Here is a 13,324-nt window from a genome sequence, read left to right as displayed (position 1 = left end):
AACATTTCTCCAGAGGGGGCAGCGACCCCCCACCCACCGAAGTCTCCAACTTCTTGCACTCAGATCGGGTTCCTGACAAACGCTTCAATTTTAGGACGTTATAAATGTAAAGCACAGTAAATGTAAATGTAAAGCAGAAATTGTTTATTGACTGAGCTCTGTTTGTGAGCATGATTACTAGCATTGAAACAGTGTGAACAAACTTTTTTATTGCAGTCGATCACTCCTCATGTGTACATCTTTATATATATGTAAAGTTGCCCATTTCAATTCAAGCTTTATATGCATTACAAATGCTTTTTTGAACAGCGAAATATGAAAATATAAGCAGAACATAAATAAAATTGAATAAACATTTAAATAAAACATGGAATAACTAAACGAACAACTAAAAAGCTCGAAAAACTGCCCCCCCCCCCACTCGAAAAAAAGTTCCGGAGTCCCTGCAAGCTTTCACATGCTACACATGCTCAACAAAAAAATGCCCGTGCAGGTCTGGTGGAAGCACACACTGCAGTTGGGTTACAAGAAACATGGGGTAGACCAAGAGCGACCTTGTCTGCTGTAGCATTACTAACAGTTCATGCCTAACATGATTGTCGGAATGACAGCTTCTACAGTAATGCTTTACAAACATAATTGCTCTACAATCTAACTGTTGTAAACTATGTGTGACACTTTGCACAAACTTGTACCCCTGCAGTTACTACCAGTAGCTGTAAACAGTAGTGAGGTGGCAGCTCTGTCATTTGCTTGCATGGAAGTGTGTGGTTTAAAAGGGGCAAGTTCGAGTGCAGTGACCTGTCTAGCTCAGTAGATGAGCAGTTGTAAGCATACTTTATGTGTGGTTGCAGTTTAGTACAGTTTTTTTCGTACTTCCTTTGTGGTAGGTAATGTTACTTTCAACTTTTGGTTTCTGATTAGAATCTACAAGGCAAGTGTATGAGTAAACACTGATTCATTCCTGATCAAATGTTGAGCAGCATTGCTTCTTGGGTCTGGTAGTGTGACCAGATGCTGCATTTTATAACAGCAGACAAGAATGCTGCCTAATTGTGGTGAGCTTCATTTATCTTAGCTAAACATTTATAGCCAAAATGTAACAGTGAGTTTTATCTGAACACCTATGCTTTTCATGGTAGCTACCGAGGTTTCTGAAATTAAATGAAGGTGGCTGTTCCACAAGGGTCAAAAAGTTGCGAAGTGCTTGATGAAATCTATATTTTTCTCTATGGAGCTGAGGTTTGTGCGCAGAACTGTCAGGCGAACCTTATCTCTAGTGCAGTATAACAACGAAATTGGTCTGTCTAATCCTCATGCTGCACAGATGTTGGAATGACATTGAAGTCAAATAACAATCATCACTCTGAATAACATTCAGATTTGGTAGACTTCTGCGGAGCTCCATGATGAGTTCCAAGGCAGTTGGAAGCTTCAGCATTCGCTTGCGATATTGCAGTAGCGCTGCTGCCGTCAAGCTTTGTTTTGTCTTTTTGCTTCTTTTTTGTGTTTGTCATATGTGTGATTTTACAATTATAAATGTCTGTGAAAGAGGTCTTGCTGAGATGGCTTTTACTTACCCTAGACGGTGGCTGCTATTGTGCATCTAGACTCTGAAACTAAGGAGGAAAAAACTGAAGCTGACGAGATCAAAGATAGCCACCCTAGCTGTGATGTTGTAGAGGTGAATAGTCCACAGTAAATAAAAGCAAAACAATTGCATGCAGTGCATATTAAAATTTCTCTTAAAGCTAATTTTTTGCTAATTTGTGTTTTAGAAAATAGCCTGAAGACACATAGCAGGAGCTCACACATGTTCACATTATGAAGGCCTTGAAGTTCTCATATGTCTCCGTGGTGCTGTGTTGACTTGAATGACATGTGAATTGAATGCCATTGCAAATTTGTCTAGTAACACAAGACTGGCAGTTGATTCAATAACATTCAGCTTTATGGCATTTCAAATTCCTGTGTAGATTTGATATAAGCCTCTTTATTCGAATTTGCTACCAGCTTTCTGCTTTTGACCTGTGATGGTAATTCAGAGCACCAGACTTACAGTGATGTGAGCAGTGGCTTTGCTGTATGGTTTACAAGCTGGACTTTTTATTGGTGCCACATTTACCTTTTAAAAAACTACAGTAGAATCTCAGATGATATGATTCTGGTTGATGGGAATTTCGGGATGATTCGAATTCGTAAAATGCCCCGGCCAGAGTGCATCATGTGCAGTCGGCTGAAATGCAGATGTTACGAATAACCCCCTCCTCACTGTGGATGATAGAAATGCGTGAGGTGCAGCCGCACCCTTGAGCACCAAGTACTTGCTACCCGTGCATTGCTTTTTGACACTCAGATCACCAGTCACACGGTGCTCACTGCGAGCAGTGGGTAGCGGTGCGGTGCATGACCAGCATGGCACTACCGTCGCAAGTCAGCTGTGGCCCGTGGTCGTAAATAAACCCCGTCAGCTGAAAACAGATTTGCGTAAATTCTGCTTATGAATTTTGATGAATGTAGTTCATTTTGGATGACAGGAATTTCGGATGATACAAATATTTTTCACAACCCTTTTATATTCATATGATGGAGGTTTTACTGTACTCTCATATTTGCTGTATTGTGCTTATAACCCTTTTTATAGCAGTCCTAATTTAAGGAATCTTGTGGGTAGGTTTTAAGTGTTTGTCAACAATACTCTTGAGGTCAGACAGAGAAAAAACAGAATAAAAGCAGGAATGTTAAACACATTTCATGCCTGGCTGGATGTCCTACAGTCTTGCTTTTTGTTTTATGGAGGAATTGAAGGATAGGTTTCTTTTTTTGCCATTGCAGCATGCCCAAAATTTTAGCTATTTGTCAAATTGCGAGCAGATTCGATGCGTGTGTGTGAATCCATACTGTCTCCACTAGGACTACAGTAAAATCTCGATGATACAAATTCCTCGGGAGCTCGCAAAATATTCGTATCATCCCGAATTCGTATGATCCGAAACAAGCCAACTTCAACACGAAAATGCACAAAAACTTTATTATGCTTAACTACTTCCGTACAAAAAAGTCTGTAATGCACTTCTGCACTTTCCTGCCCTCGATGTCGCTGACCAGCTCTGTCTGAAACGCGTAAAAACGTACAGCAGTTTCGCCGCTCACATTGCCGGCACCGACGGTGGAGCGTAGGACATCAAAAGTGTGAAAGGTTTCTGCCAGTGATGGCGGTTGGTCTGGCGCATCTGTATCTTCACTATCACTGGTCAGGCTCCTCGAGTTCGTCTCCGTCTGCTTCATGATTAACTCTTCCATGGTTCTTTCTTTACCCCCCGCATGTAGCAGCGTCGTCATCCACGGTTAAGAAGTCCCGAGCCGAAAAACTTGAGTTGTGAGACTGTCCTAGCCTTCAATCGTGAAATCCTCACTGGGCTCTTGATTATCTTCTGTCGGAGCCAGATCAGGTTCCATGTTGAATCCACATTTTCGAAAACAATTTGAGATTGTGCCTGCAGTCACATTCCAAGACTAAGAAGTGCACTGCGTCTAACAGACTTATCCTGAAATGCACATCTTTGTGCTCGATTTTCGACAAAGATGCCTCACTAAAAGTCCTTTGAAGTGATGCTTAACGTTGCGAATGATTCCAACGTCTAGTGGCTGCAGATGGCTGGTAGTGTTCGCTGGCAGGAAACTGTGATGTTGTTGAAAGTCATTTGCTTTGGGTGGGCAGAACACTGGTCGACAAAAAGTAAAATCCTTCAATTTTTTATTCCATTTTACGGTCCAGGTTTGTGAGGAACTCGCGAAATGAATCTGCAATCATCCAGGCCTTTCGGTTCCCTCTGTACAAAACAGGCAAACGTCTGCCGATTGGAAACACCTCTGCTGCTTGGACTTCCCGATGACTGTAAGCTGCAGCTTCTCCAAGCCGTTAGCGTTGCAGCAAAAAAGCACTGTCACTCGTTCGTTGCTTTTCTGGCCGCCCTGGCATGCCTGGCCTTTCACGCACAAAGTCCTCTCTGGTTGCAGATTGAAGAAGAGGCCCGCCTCGTTGGCATTAAATATGTCGCGCGGCGCGTACTTCGAAATCAGAGCCGGCAGCGTGTTCAGCCGGTAGTCGACAGCTGACTCGTCCACTTTCTTTCCTTCACCAGATACGACACAAGTCCGTGCCTATCTTTAAATCGGTGCAGCCATCCTTCAGAAACCTGGAAACCTTCGATTCCAAGAGAAAGCGCGATGTTGTCAGCTTTTTCTCGCAGTACCTTGCCATCCACGTTGATGCCAGCCGCTGTGGCTTCCCGAAACCATGTCAGCAGGACCTCTTCTAGCTTAGCATGCATCACCGTCTTCACCTGCTTGATGTTGAAACCAAAGTTCTGAGCGTTCTTCAAAATAACATCTCGCTGCCCAACGATGGTGCAGTGTGTCGACGGTGCCAGCCATAACTCTTTTGCCAATTTGACACGTTTCTTTGCTGGGTTTTCATTGACCTTCTTGAGTATATCAAGCTTCTCCTTAAAGAAAGTGCCTCCCGCTTCTGCAGCATGTCAACAGCGAACGCTTGCACAGCTTGAGTCTTTGTCACGTTTGGGCAGACCACGTTGCACTGTGCGAAACACACGGCAGCGACAAACGAGGGAAATGGACGGGCGCAGCCAGCGGCAGCGGCCTCCCGGCCAGCTCCCAGAAGCTGCGAGACAACTTTTTCGATAGGCCAATGAGCTGCCAGCAAGTGGGTGACGTAGCCCTGTCAGGCACGCGACTCACCTTGACTCTTCGGGTTGCTACAGGCAACACGTTGTAGCTTGCGCCCCGCCGAGACCGGCGAAAGGGAGGCGGGGGTAGAGAAGGCCAGCGGCAACAGCGTGCACGGGTGGCTGGTCGCGCGTTCGTATCATCCACGCCAGCTTGCAAAATTGTTCGTATAATCCCAAATCGTAACGCATTTTGTACAATGTAGACTGTCCAAGACACTTTCGAAATTCGTATCATCCGGAAATCCGGATCAACCATAATCGTATCATCGAGATTCTACTGTATTATTGAAGTCGGCACAGGTACAGTGAAATGATATAGAATTGTTGCCTAAACTTTTGAACCTCTTCGATCCTCGGCCCCTTACTGAAGCCAAGATTCTGGGTCCTTGGAGTAAGCCTTCATAGCAGAGGGCAGCTTTGAAGGCACTTCTCAAGTTCTTGAAGGACTCGGGACTGAGTGCGAGATTGTGAACTATCAGTGTGTGCCCTGTGTACTCTTCAAGTAACAGCCAATGGACATGTGGAAAAGTGATCATCTCCCTTGGTTCTCTCCCCTTTCTATCTCTCCTTCCGTTCCCCTTCCCACGTGTAGGGTAGCATACCGGGCGCTGCCTAGTTAACCTCCCTGCCTTTCCGTTCGTCTCTCTGGAGCTCTACTAATATTTCAATTAGAAGGTTGTTAGACATCAAAGAAACTGCCAGTGATAGTCTTCATTATACTTTTGCTCGGAAGTTTTAAAATTTTTGCGATGTCTGAAAAAAGGTCTAAAATGTTCATGTAAGGGACTCTGAACTCTAATTTTGAAGAGAGAGAAACAGTAGAGAAAGAGAAGAATAATCAGGCTGAAGAGAGAGCGTGTGCAGCTCAATGTGGTTGCGAGTAATGGAGAGGTTCCAGTCGAGGGAAGCAAGTGTCTGAAGGGATTCACACAAATGAGAGTAGTGTTGTTTGATTTGCTCCTTGTAGAGGATGGCCTCGTCACCAGAGAGCAGACTTAAGCCAGAGATCGCTGGTGCCCAGTGTAGAGTATCGCTGGCGAGCTGATGTACCAGCTCATTGCTTGTAATCCCAGCACGGCCAGGCGGCCATGGACAAATTGATGGGACAAATTGATGGTGCCCTACTATGGTGGAGGACAAATTGATGGGGCCCTACTATGGTGGGTCTAAGGGATAGGAGGACATTGGAGAGTTCATTATGGAGATTTTCTGGGAGGTTGTGGGACTGGAGAGCGTGAACTGCAGCCATTGAGTCTGTGTATGTTGCGTAAAAGGGAGAGGAGGGAAGCTAGGTGAATAAGATAATGGCACGAGCATTGGCTAGAAGCTCAAGGATGGTGATGGAGGGAGGGGTACTATATGGTCCCACCGCGTGGGTGGTCGGAGAAGTGGTGTAGGTTTCGTAAATGCAATACATGGCTGCTCCAGTATTGCCGCCTCAGGGCAGGGGGCATCCCTATATAGATGCTTTACAGTGCGAGAGTATGGGCACTGCCTTATTTGGTCACGTGAATTTTCCGCCATCGCCAGCCTTTGGGCCTTCAGCTTTCGACGGCTGCCAGCATGCTGGCACTCTGTTCGAATGCATTGTTCCGGCTCTCGGTCTGAATGACCAGCTGGCAAATGGCACAAAAACTTGGTGTCAATGCACATAATATGTGTTGGTGTAGCAAAATGTTTGATTCAACCACCTGATTTTACTAGTCTCTTGCTGTCCGCATCGGCTCAAACAGGCTGACAAATCAGTCAACCACCTGCTTGTTTTTATTGTGAAGCAGTTCAGCATCTCATGCATCTTTTGTGGACCACGTAATTTGTCATAAGGCTGCACGGATTACGTACTAGCACAGTATTTGTGTTAGCTTGCTTTCATGTCAGTATTTTTACCAATAGTAAGGGTACGTATGCATATCGAGAGAATAATTTTATGTAGTTGAACGTCCCAAATTGACTCGTGCTCTGAGGGATGCTGAAGTGGAGGGCTCCAGATGATTTCGACCCCCTGGGGTTCTGTAACGTGCACTGATATCGCATAGTACTCAGGTCTCTAGTGTATCGCCTCCATCGAAACGCGGCCGCCACGGCGATCAAGCCTACGTCTTCCGGGCGAGCAGACAAGCACCATAACCAGTGAGCCACTGCAACCGCTGACTTATTAAGAATGTTCACCGCTTAGCACTGTATACACGACATACAAGCGAACTTGTGTGTGTATGATCGCCAGATTATTGCGCAGGTGTTATTTTACTTTCCACTAATGTTCCGGCTTCCAAAGGAAGACTATATGCACTTTTCTCAAAGGCCAGTTCAAAATCTCAGCAACGTTTGGCTAGGTAGGCTCCGGTGAAAGTAAGACTGACAACTGCACTGTAATTGAGGACCCGCAGATGTAGTCAGCTGGAATCAGCTGAAATGTTCAAACTCCGCAATCATGAGAAAGTTCCCTATTATTCAGTGCATTTGCGTAGTTCTAAAAGCATCGACTGTTTGGTGTATTGGATCAGTTTCATTGAAAGTGGGTAAGTAACTCCTGCCTGCCTTCTCCGCACGGCACCATATGCTACTGCAGGGGATATCACAAGCTCGTTCTCGAATTTCCGCAGCTACTGCCAGGGCTGAATTAAGCGGGCATGTGGAACTTGAGTTATTTTTTTTTTTAATACAACTCATGCAAATGCTTTCCTCACAGAAAACATCAGGAATGGGAAGAAATTGGCAGTCTGTGCCATGTGTTTACCCATGTGGAAATTAAAACAGTGTTGTTAATTTGTCACCAGTTGGCCACTGTAGTGTTAGCTCTACTTTCCTACATATTGTTTAAAGAAAACTGCTTGACATTCGTATGTGAGCTGTGGAGCAACGGTTCGCACTGCATGCGAACGGCGGCAAAGGCCGGAAATGATGGCCATATTGGTGGTGCCACCTGCTGTGCACACTGCAAACTGCTTTCTGTAAACGGTCTATAAGCTGTGGTATGGGAAAAAGGAGGGGCAGGGTGGCAGGATGCATGGCCCTGTGGGCGGCCCACATGTTGGGTAAGGAACATGTTTCATGGCATGGGTGTGAGGAAGAGATTCGATGGAAGGGCAATGTTTGGAATATATTGAGGGTGGTCAGTGGGAGGAATGCCGGCCTGCTGCAGGAGCCATCAGCCCTGGTGGTTGCCTGAGGATTCATTTGAGGGCCAGGGCATGTGCGAGTAGTTGACATGGCTGCTTCTTGTGCAGACCGCCATGTCTCTTGACCACTCGTTGAACTAGATGAGTGATCAAGTGTCATGGTGTCCAGTGTGTTTTTAACACCACTGCTCTGGTGTGGAAGCCCAGTGCTGGATAAAAAGTAGATGAGGTCGAGACCACGTTGCAGAGTTTCCTCCACCTCCCCTGGTGACCTGTGGGGACACGTGGGTGATGTCATCGGTGTAGAATAGGTGGTAAAGGTGGGGGACTTCCTGAAGCTGTTGGTCAAGTGGAGCCATGCCAGTGTTCAACAGGCTGTGGTGGTTGTGAAAAACTTTTATTGATAAGAAGGCCAAAGGTAAAGAAAATTACAAAGCAGTGTTTCAGGCGGCCTTCAGGCTGCCGGTTGTGGCATTCAGGTCGTGCCTAGTCGTGACGCCCTCTGCCCAGGTCGCCAGTCGAAGTTTGAGATCCGTCTCGGTGCTGCACAATGCAGCCTCCCACTGCTGCAGACTGCTTAGGTGCCAAGAGACAGGGGGAAAGTGCACCGGCAGAAGAATAAGACATGAGTGTAGTCGATGCAGGATCTGACACATAAGCGGCAGGCCGGCGAGTGCGTGCCAGGGTGGAGGAAGGCAAGACGTGCGAGTGTAAGAAAGGTATGGGCCTGAAGGTGGCGCCACAAGTGTTGGTGATGATGGGAAAGGGATTTGTGTGGAGGGGGGGAAAGTGGCACGAGAGAGGCGGTAGTGCACGGTGATATCGTGGTACGTGAGGAGCGCGTCGTGCGTATACATTCCCAATGAGGGAGGGCTTGCTTGGTCAGTCAAACTGCAAGCAATAGAATTAGCCACCTCGTTGCCAGGATGGGCCACGTGAGCAGGCACTCAGATGATTCTGGTGGGGCGAGAGGGGACTGTGTCAGAACGCAAGATACTGATGGCCGGGGGTGCCACCCGTCTACCACGTAGTTGTAGATTGCAGGTTTGGAGTCACTGAAAATGTATTCGGTGTAGGTTTGTGTGATGGCAAGGGCAATAGCTTAAATTAATGATTGGTCGTGAGAGGTTGCTCTGGAAGGGCAATCAGGGTCGCAAAAGCCCCACCGGTGGCAGCACCTGCCACTGCTGGGCAGTGGCGCATCGCTTAACCGCTGTGCCAGGAGTGGTAGGAGGCGTCCCAGGGATCTATGAATGTAAAGTCGAGAATGACAAATTCCACATATATGACAAATTTCATATATATGACAAATTCCACATATTAACGCTATCGCGCCATGCTCTTGAGGCAGAGCTTAAATGTCCCCTCCAATTATTTTTTTTTTTCGGAATGTTACCAGACAGCCATGATACAAGACAGGGTCGGCGTAAAATTGCATCGTATAATCGGATGCTTTTTAATACATTATTTCTATGGGGGTTTTGCCGAGACCAAACCATTTCAACATAAAATGCGGGTCGTCACATGACCGGGGGTCGTATAATCGAGGTTCCAATGTATGTTAGCACAAGAGAAACAAGGGCAGCAACATGCAAACACAATGGTACAACATGTTTGGTTAATCCCAGAGAGTGCTAACCTTCTCAGTTATACACCATATCAGTGGTGCAGGTTTGGCATCCACAAAGGCGCATGCCATTTGTTGTTCACATCACCTTTTGGGTATGACAGGGAGTATCATAATTTTTTGTAATTAAATGCTCTAATTGCAAATTTCATGCATCTCAAAGGGTTAAGACACTAATTTTTTCCAAATAAATAGTTGCGCTCATGTAAAGAGCAAAACAAAAATGCTCTGGCTTGTGCAAGTGATTGCCAGCACACTGCTTTTGTTTTCAGTTTGCGTGGTTTTTGTCTTCTTTTTCCTTGGCTCTCATCGCATTGGACACCCTTTGTCTGGAGTCGAGTTTATATGTGAATAAAAGACTGTCGCCTTTGTGTTCTGCAGCTGTTGGAACATCATGACAAGAATTATAGTGTTATAGTGGCTTTTTCTCTCTGTTTCTCTTGTAAACATGCTGGTAATAGTACTTAGGTACCCTATTCCAAGTGGTTCCTGCCCCTTTGTGGAATTAAACTTGGGCGTGTGGTTTTGTCTCTAAACTGCATGTTCTGCATTGTTAACTGTGCTGTTTTCGTAAAAGGGAAGGAAAGCAAAGAAACATTTTGAGCCAAAAGTTTTAGAAATGTGAGCTTATGTGGTTGCATTCTGCAGGCGTCACAGCAGCAGTGACGGCCCTCCTGAAGGCATGCACAATGCTCTGGAAAGTTCATCAAATACAGACAGTGTCCTGGTGAGCTTTTCCTTTTTCTCATTATTATCACTTTGCGAGGACACCACTTTATTTATAGTGAAAGGAGAGCAAAGGTTCGAAGTGGTAGAGAAAGACCTATCTGTTTACAAAAAGCTTGAAAGTGTATTTGTGTTGTTGTGTTCTTGGTGGTGGGGGGCCCTTGCTATTGGGGTCATTTTGTTGGTGTGCATTGGATGCCCTGAGCAGTCATAAATGCAATATGCAAAGTAAAGGCTGTGTGTGAACCACGAGAAACTATTTGTTTCTTAGCTCAGCGTAAACCCTGTTTCACATGCAAGCGAACTGCTCACAAATCCCGCCGCCGCCGCGCATACACCCTCTCTCAAGCGGCAGAGGAAGCTCCAGTGGCTGGAGCAGCGAGGTTTGGGCAAGTTGGAAATTTTCGTGGCGGCAGCGCGGCAGCACCACATCCCAACCAATGACGGCCCAGCGTTGCCATGTGACCAGTAGAGGCCTTGTGCCTCGGGCAAGAAAGCATGCGCATAGACCAGTGTTTGTGTTTGTACGCCGCACTTACGAAATTTTGTTTAAAAAATAAATTATATAAAGTGATGGTGAATGCTTAAAACACAAGATTTATATTTATTTAAATAAACTATGAAAACAATGATGAAATAATGTTTATATATTACGCTTTTTTGGGTTTGCAGGCCACCAAAACCAGTTGCAAGCGCATATATTTTGCCACCAACATTGGTTTTCGCAGCGGTGGGAAATGCGCAGCGGCGAAGCATGTGAAATGAAAGCCTGCGAAACGCTTCGCATAGCCGAGCCTCTGTTCGCTCTATTCACCGACTCACTTGCATGTGAACCACCCTTAACAACCCATTCTAGGTATGCCGCCAGGGTGGCTCACCGGTTATTGTGCTCAGCTGCTGACCCGAAAGACGCGGGTTCGAACCTGGCCGCAGTGGTCCAATTTCGATGGAGGCGAAATTGTAGAGGCCCATATACTGTACGATGTCAGTGCACGTTAAAGAACCCCAGGTGATCTAAATTATCCGGAGCCCTTCACTACGGCATCCGTCACAGCCTGAGTCGCTTTGGGACGTCAAACTCCATAAAACAAAACACCTACTACTACTACTACTACTACTAATAATAATAATAATAATAATACAGTGACGCGAAACGCAGGAATGGGCGCTTAACAGCTGTTGCTGTGAAAAGTTTTTTTTTTTTTTTAGTAATGCCTTTCGGTATAAATATTTAGAGAATGAAATCTCATAATCATTGACAATTTTATTCTTAGAGACCTGAATTTGTTAAGTTAGATTCGATAAGTGCTTAAAATGGGTGAGGCCTATTCAAGTTTAGACTTTACCCGCCACGGTGGCTCAGTGGTTACGGCGCTCGGCTACTGCTGACCCGAAAGACGCGGGTTCGATCCCGGCCGCGGCGGCGGAATTTCTATGAAGGCGAACTTCTAGAGGCCCATGTACTGTGCAATGTCAGTGCACGTTAAAGTACCCCAGGTGGTCAAAATTTCCGGAGCCCTTCACTACGGCGTCTCTCATAGCCTGAGTCGCTTTGGGACATTAAACCCTTGTAAAACCAAAATCTTTTCAATGCCTTCCTGAGCGCAGCCAACCTATCTGTACTCAGTTTGTAGAGTGACTGGTAGAACTGCTGTGCCAAGAAGCTAATCCTGTACTGTCTTGCCACAAAAGCCTGGTTATGCTCATGATTGCGCCCTCTCCTCCACTAGCACCAATGGCATGGAGATAGAGTACCTGCCTTGTGTGCTGAAGGTATAAGGGAAACTGCTTGGGGATGGTATCTGCTTGGGGATGGTATTGAAAACCAGGCCTGGAGCAGTGCCTGATCCCTGTAAGAAACAACTTCAAGGATCTGAGAATCTATACTAGACGAGCTGCAACAACACTAGAATGGCTCACAGAGAAAACAATAAAAATGCACGCCCTCACCAGAGAAGGAGCTGGCTCCTCTAGTGTGGTACTTGACCACCACCATCAATTTGAACCTGTCAGTTAAACCCACCCCTGACGAAGGCGACGGTTAGATCTACGGTGTAGCAGCCGGTGCTAAGGATCTTTGGAACCAAGTAGACCGCCATTGGAATGTTAGCTTGGCAGTGGTGAATGCAAGAAGCTTATCGAATGAAGATAGACTAGCTGTGTTTCTTGAGGCGCTGTTAAAACTTAAATGGGACATCATAAAGATTAGGTTCGAACTGAATGAGTGCATGCAATGTTAAAGGGTGTTGTCAAAGCTTACTGGAAAGGGGAGAACAGGTATGTGATTTTTTTCAATTGAGGTGTAGCCGGCAGCATCATTGAATTTATCATTAATGAGAGGGTAGAAGTCATCATAGCAGTCATTGTAATCAAGCATTATGAAAGGCTTGTATAGATGGAGCCACGGGAGAGGTAATAATAGAATATGCGGAAGAAATAATCTGCAAGTCATGAATGCATTCTTCCACAAACACGAGAACAGGACATGACATGAAGGAGCTCAAATGCGAAAGGAAAAATGAAAAAGACTTCATAATTTGCACCCATCATTTCATTATGCGGAATGTGGAGGTGCTAAGCAAGGTGGGGTGTGGCAACCGTAGGGGAGTGAAGTCTGTGTTTAACCTAGATTTGAAATCTGAGCATAAGGGCAGTCAAGATAAAGCACATAAACTAGTTAGCATAGAGCAGAAAAGTACAGAAGTTCAAGGTCTCGCTAGAAAATATATTCCACTTTAATTGAGGGAATCCAAACGTAGCTTAGAGGCAATAAGTGGCAATCTTATCAATATAATCACAAAATGCACAATTGAATAAGGAGGTAGAGGTAGGGTAGCTAGGCATGTTAATTACAAGGTCTCTAAGAAGACAAAGGATCTTATTATGAATTGCCAAAAGACATGCGTAGAACCCCACGGATTCGATAGATCTAGTAGAATATTCAAAATTAATAAGAATGCAGGCAGCATAAGGAAATAATGCAGTATGCAGTGAAAAAGTTTGGCGTGGACAAGAGCCAACTGTTCGTCTCAGTGCTATATGTTTGATGTAAGTTGCTTAAATGTTAGAAGAATGCAAGGAGAATTCTGTGCTACTTAGTT

At 45.5% G+C, this 13,324-nt stretch overlaps 1 protein-coding gene across 4 annotated transcripts in view; it reads left to right on the top strand.

The window, feature by feature from the left end:
• The window catches only part of LOC144113504 (uncharacterized), a gene marked incomplete at its 3' end in the record, with an annotated part of 43,944 nt that extends 33,720 nt beyond the window's left edge, over positions 1 to 10,224 (top strand). For all 4 annotated transcript variants that reach the window (XM_077646600.1, XM_077646601.1, XM_077646598.1 and 1 more), the window contains 1 exon segment: positions 10,146 to 10,224. In XM_077646600.1, coding sequence (XP_077502726.1) covers positions 10,146 to 10,224 — 79 coding nt within the window.
• Between the last annotated feature and the right edge of the window lie 3,100 nt (positions 10,225 to 13,324).

This window comes from Amblyomma americanum, chromosome 1 (assembly GCF_052857255.1).
Source record: "Amblyomma americanum isolate KBUSLIRL-KWMA chromosome 1, ASM5285725v1, whole genome shotgun sequence".
NCBI lineage: Eukaryota > Metazoa > Arthropoda > Arachnida > Ixodida > Ixodidae > Amblyomma > Amblyomma americanum.
This window is presented reverse-complemented; position numbering and strand designations above follow the sequence as displayed.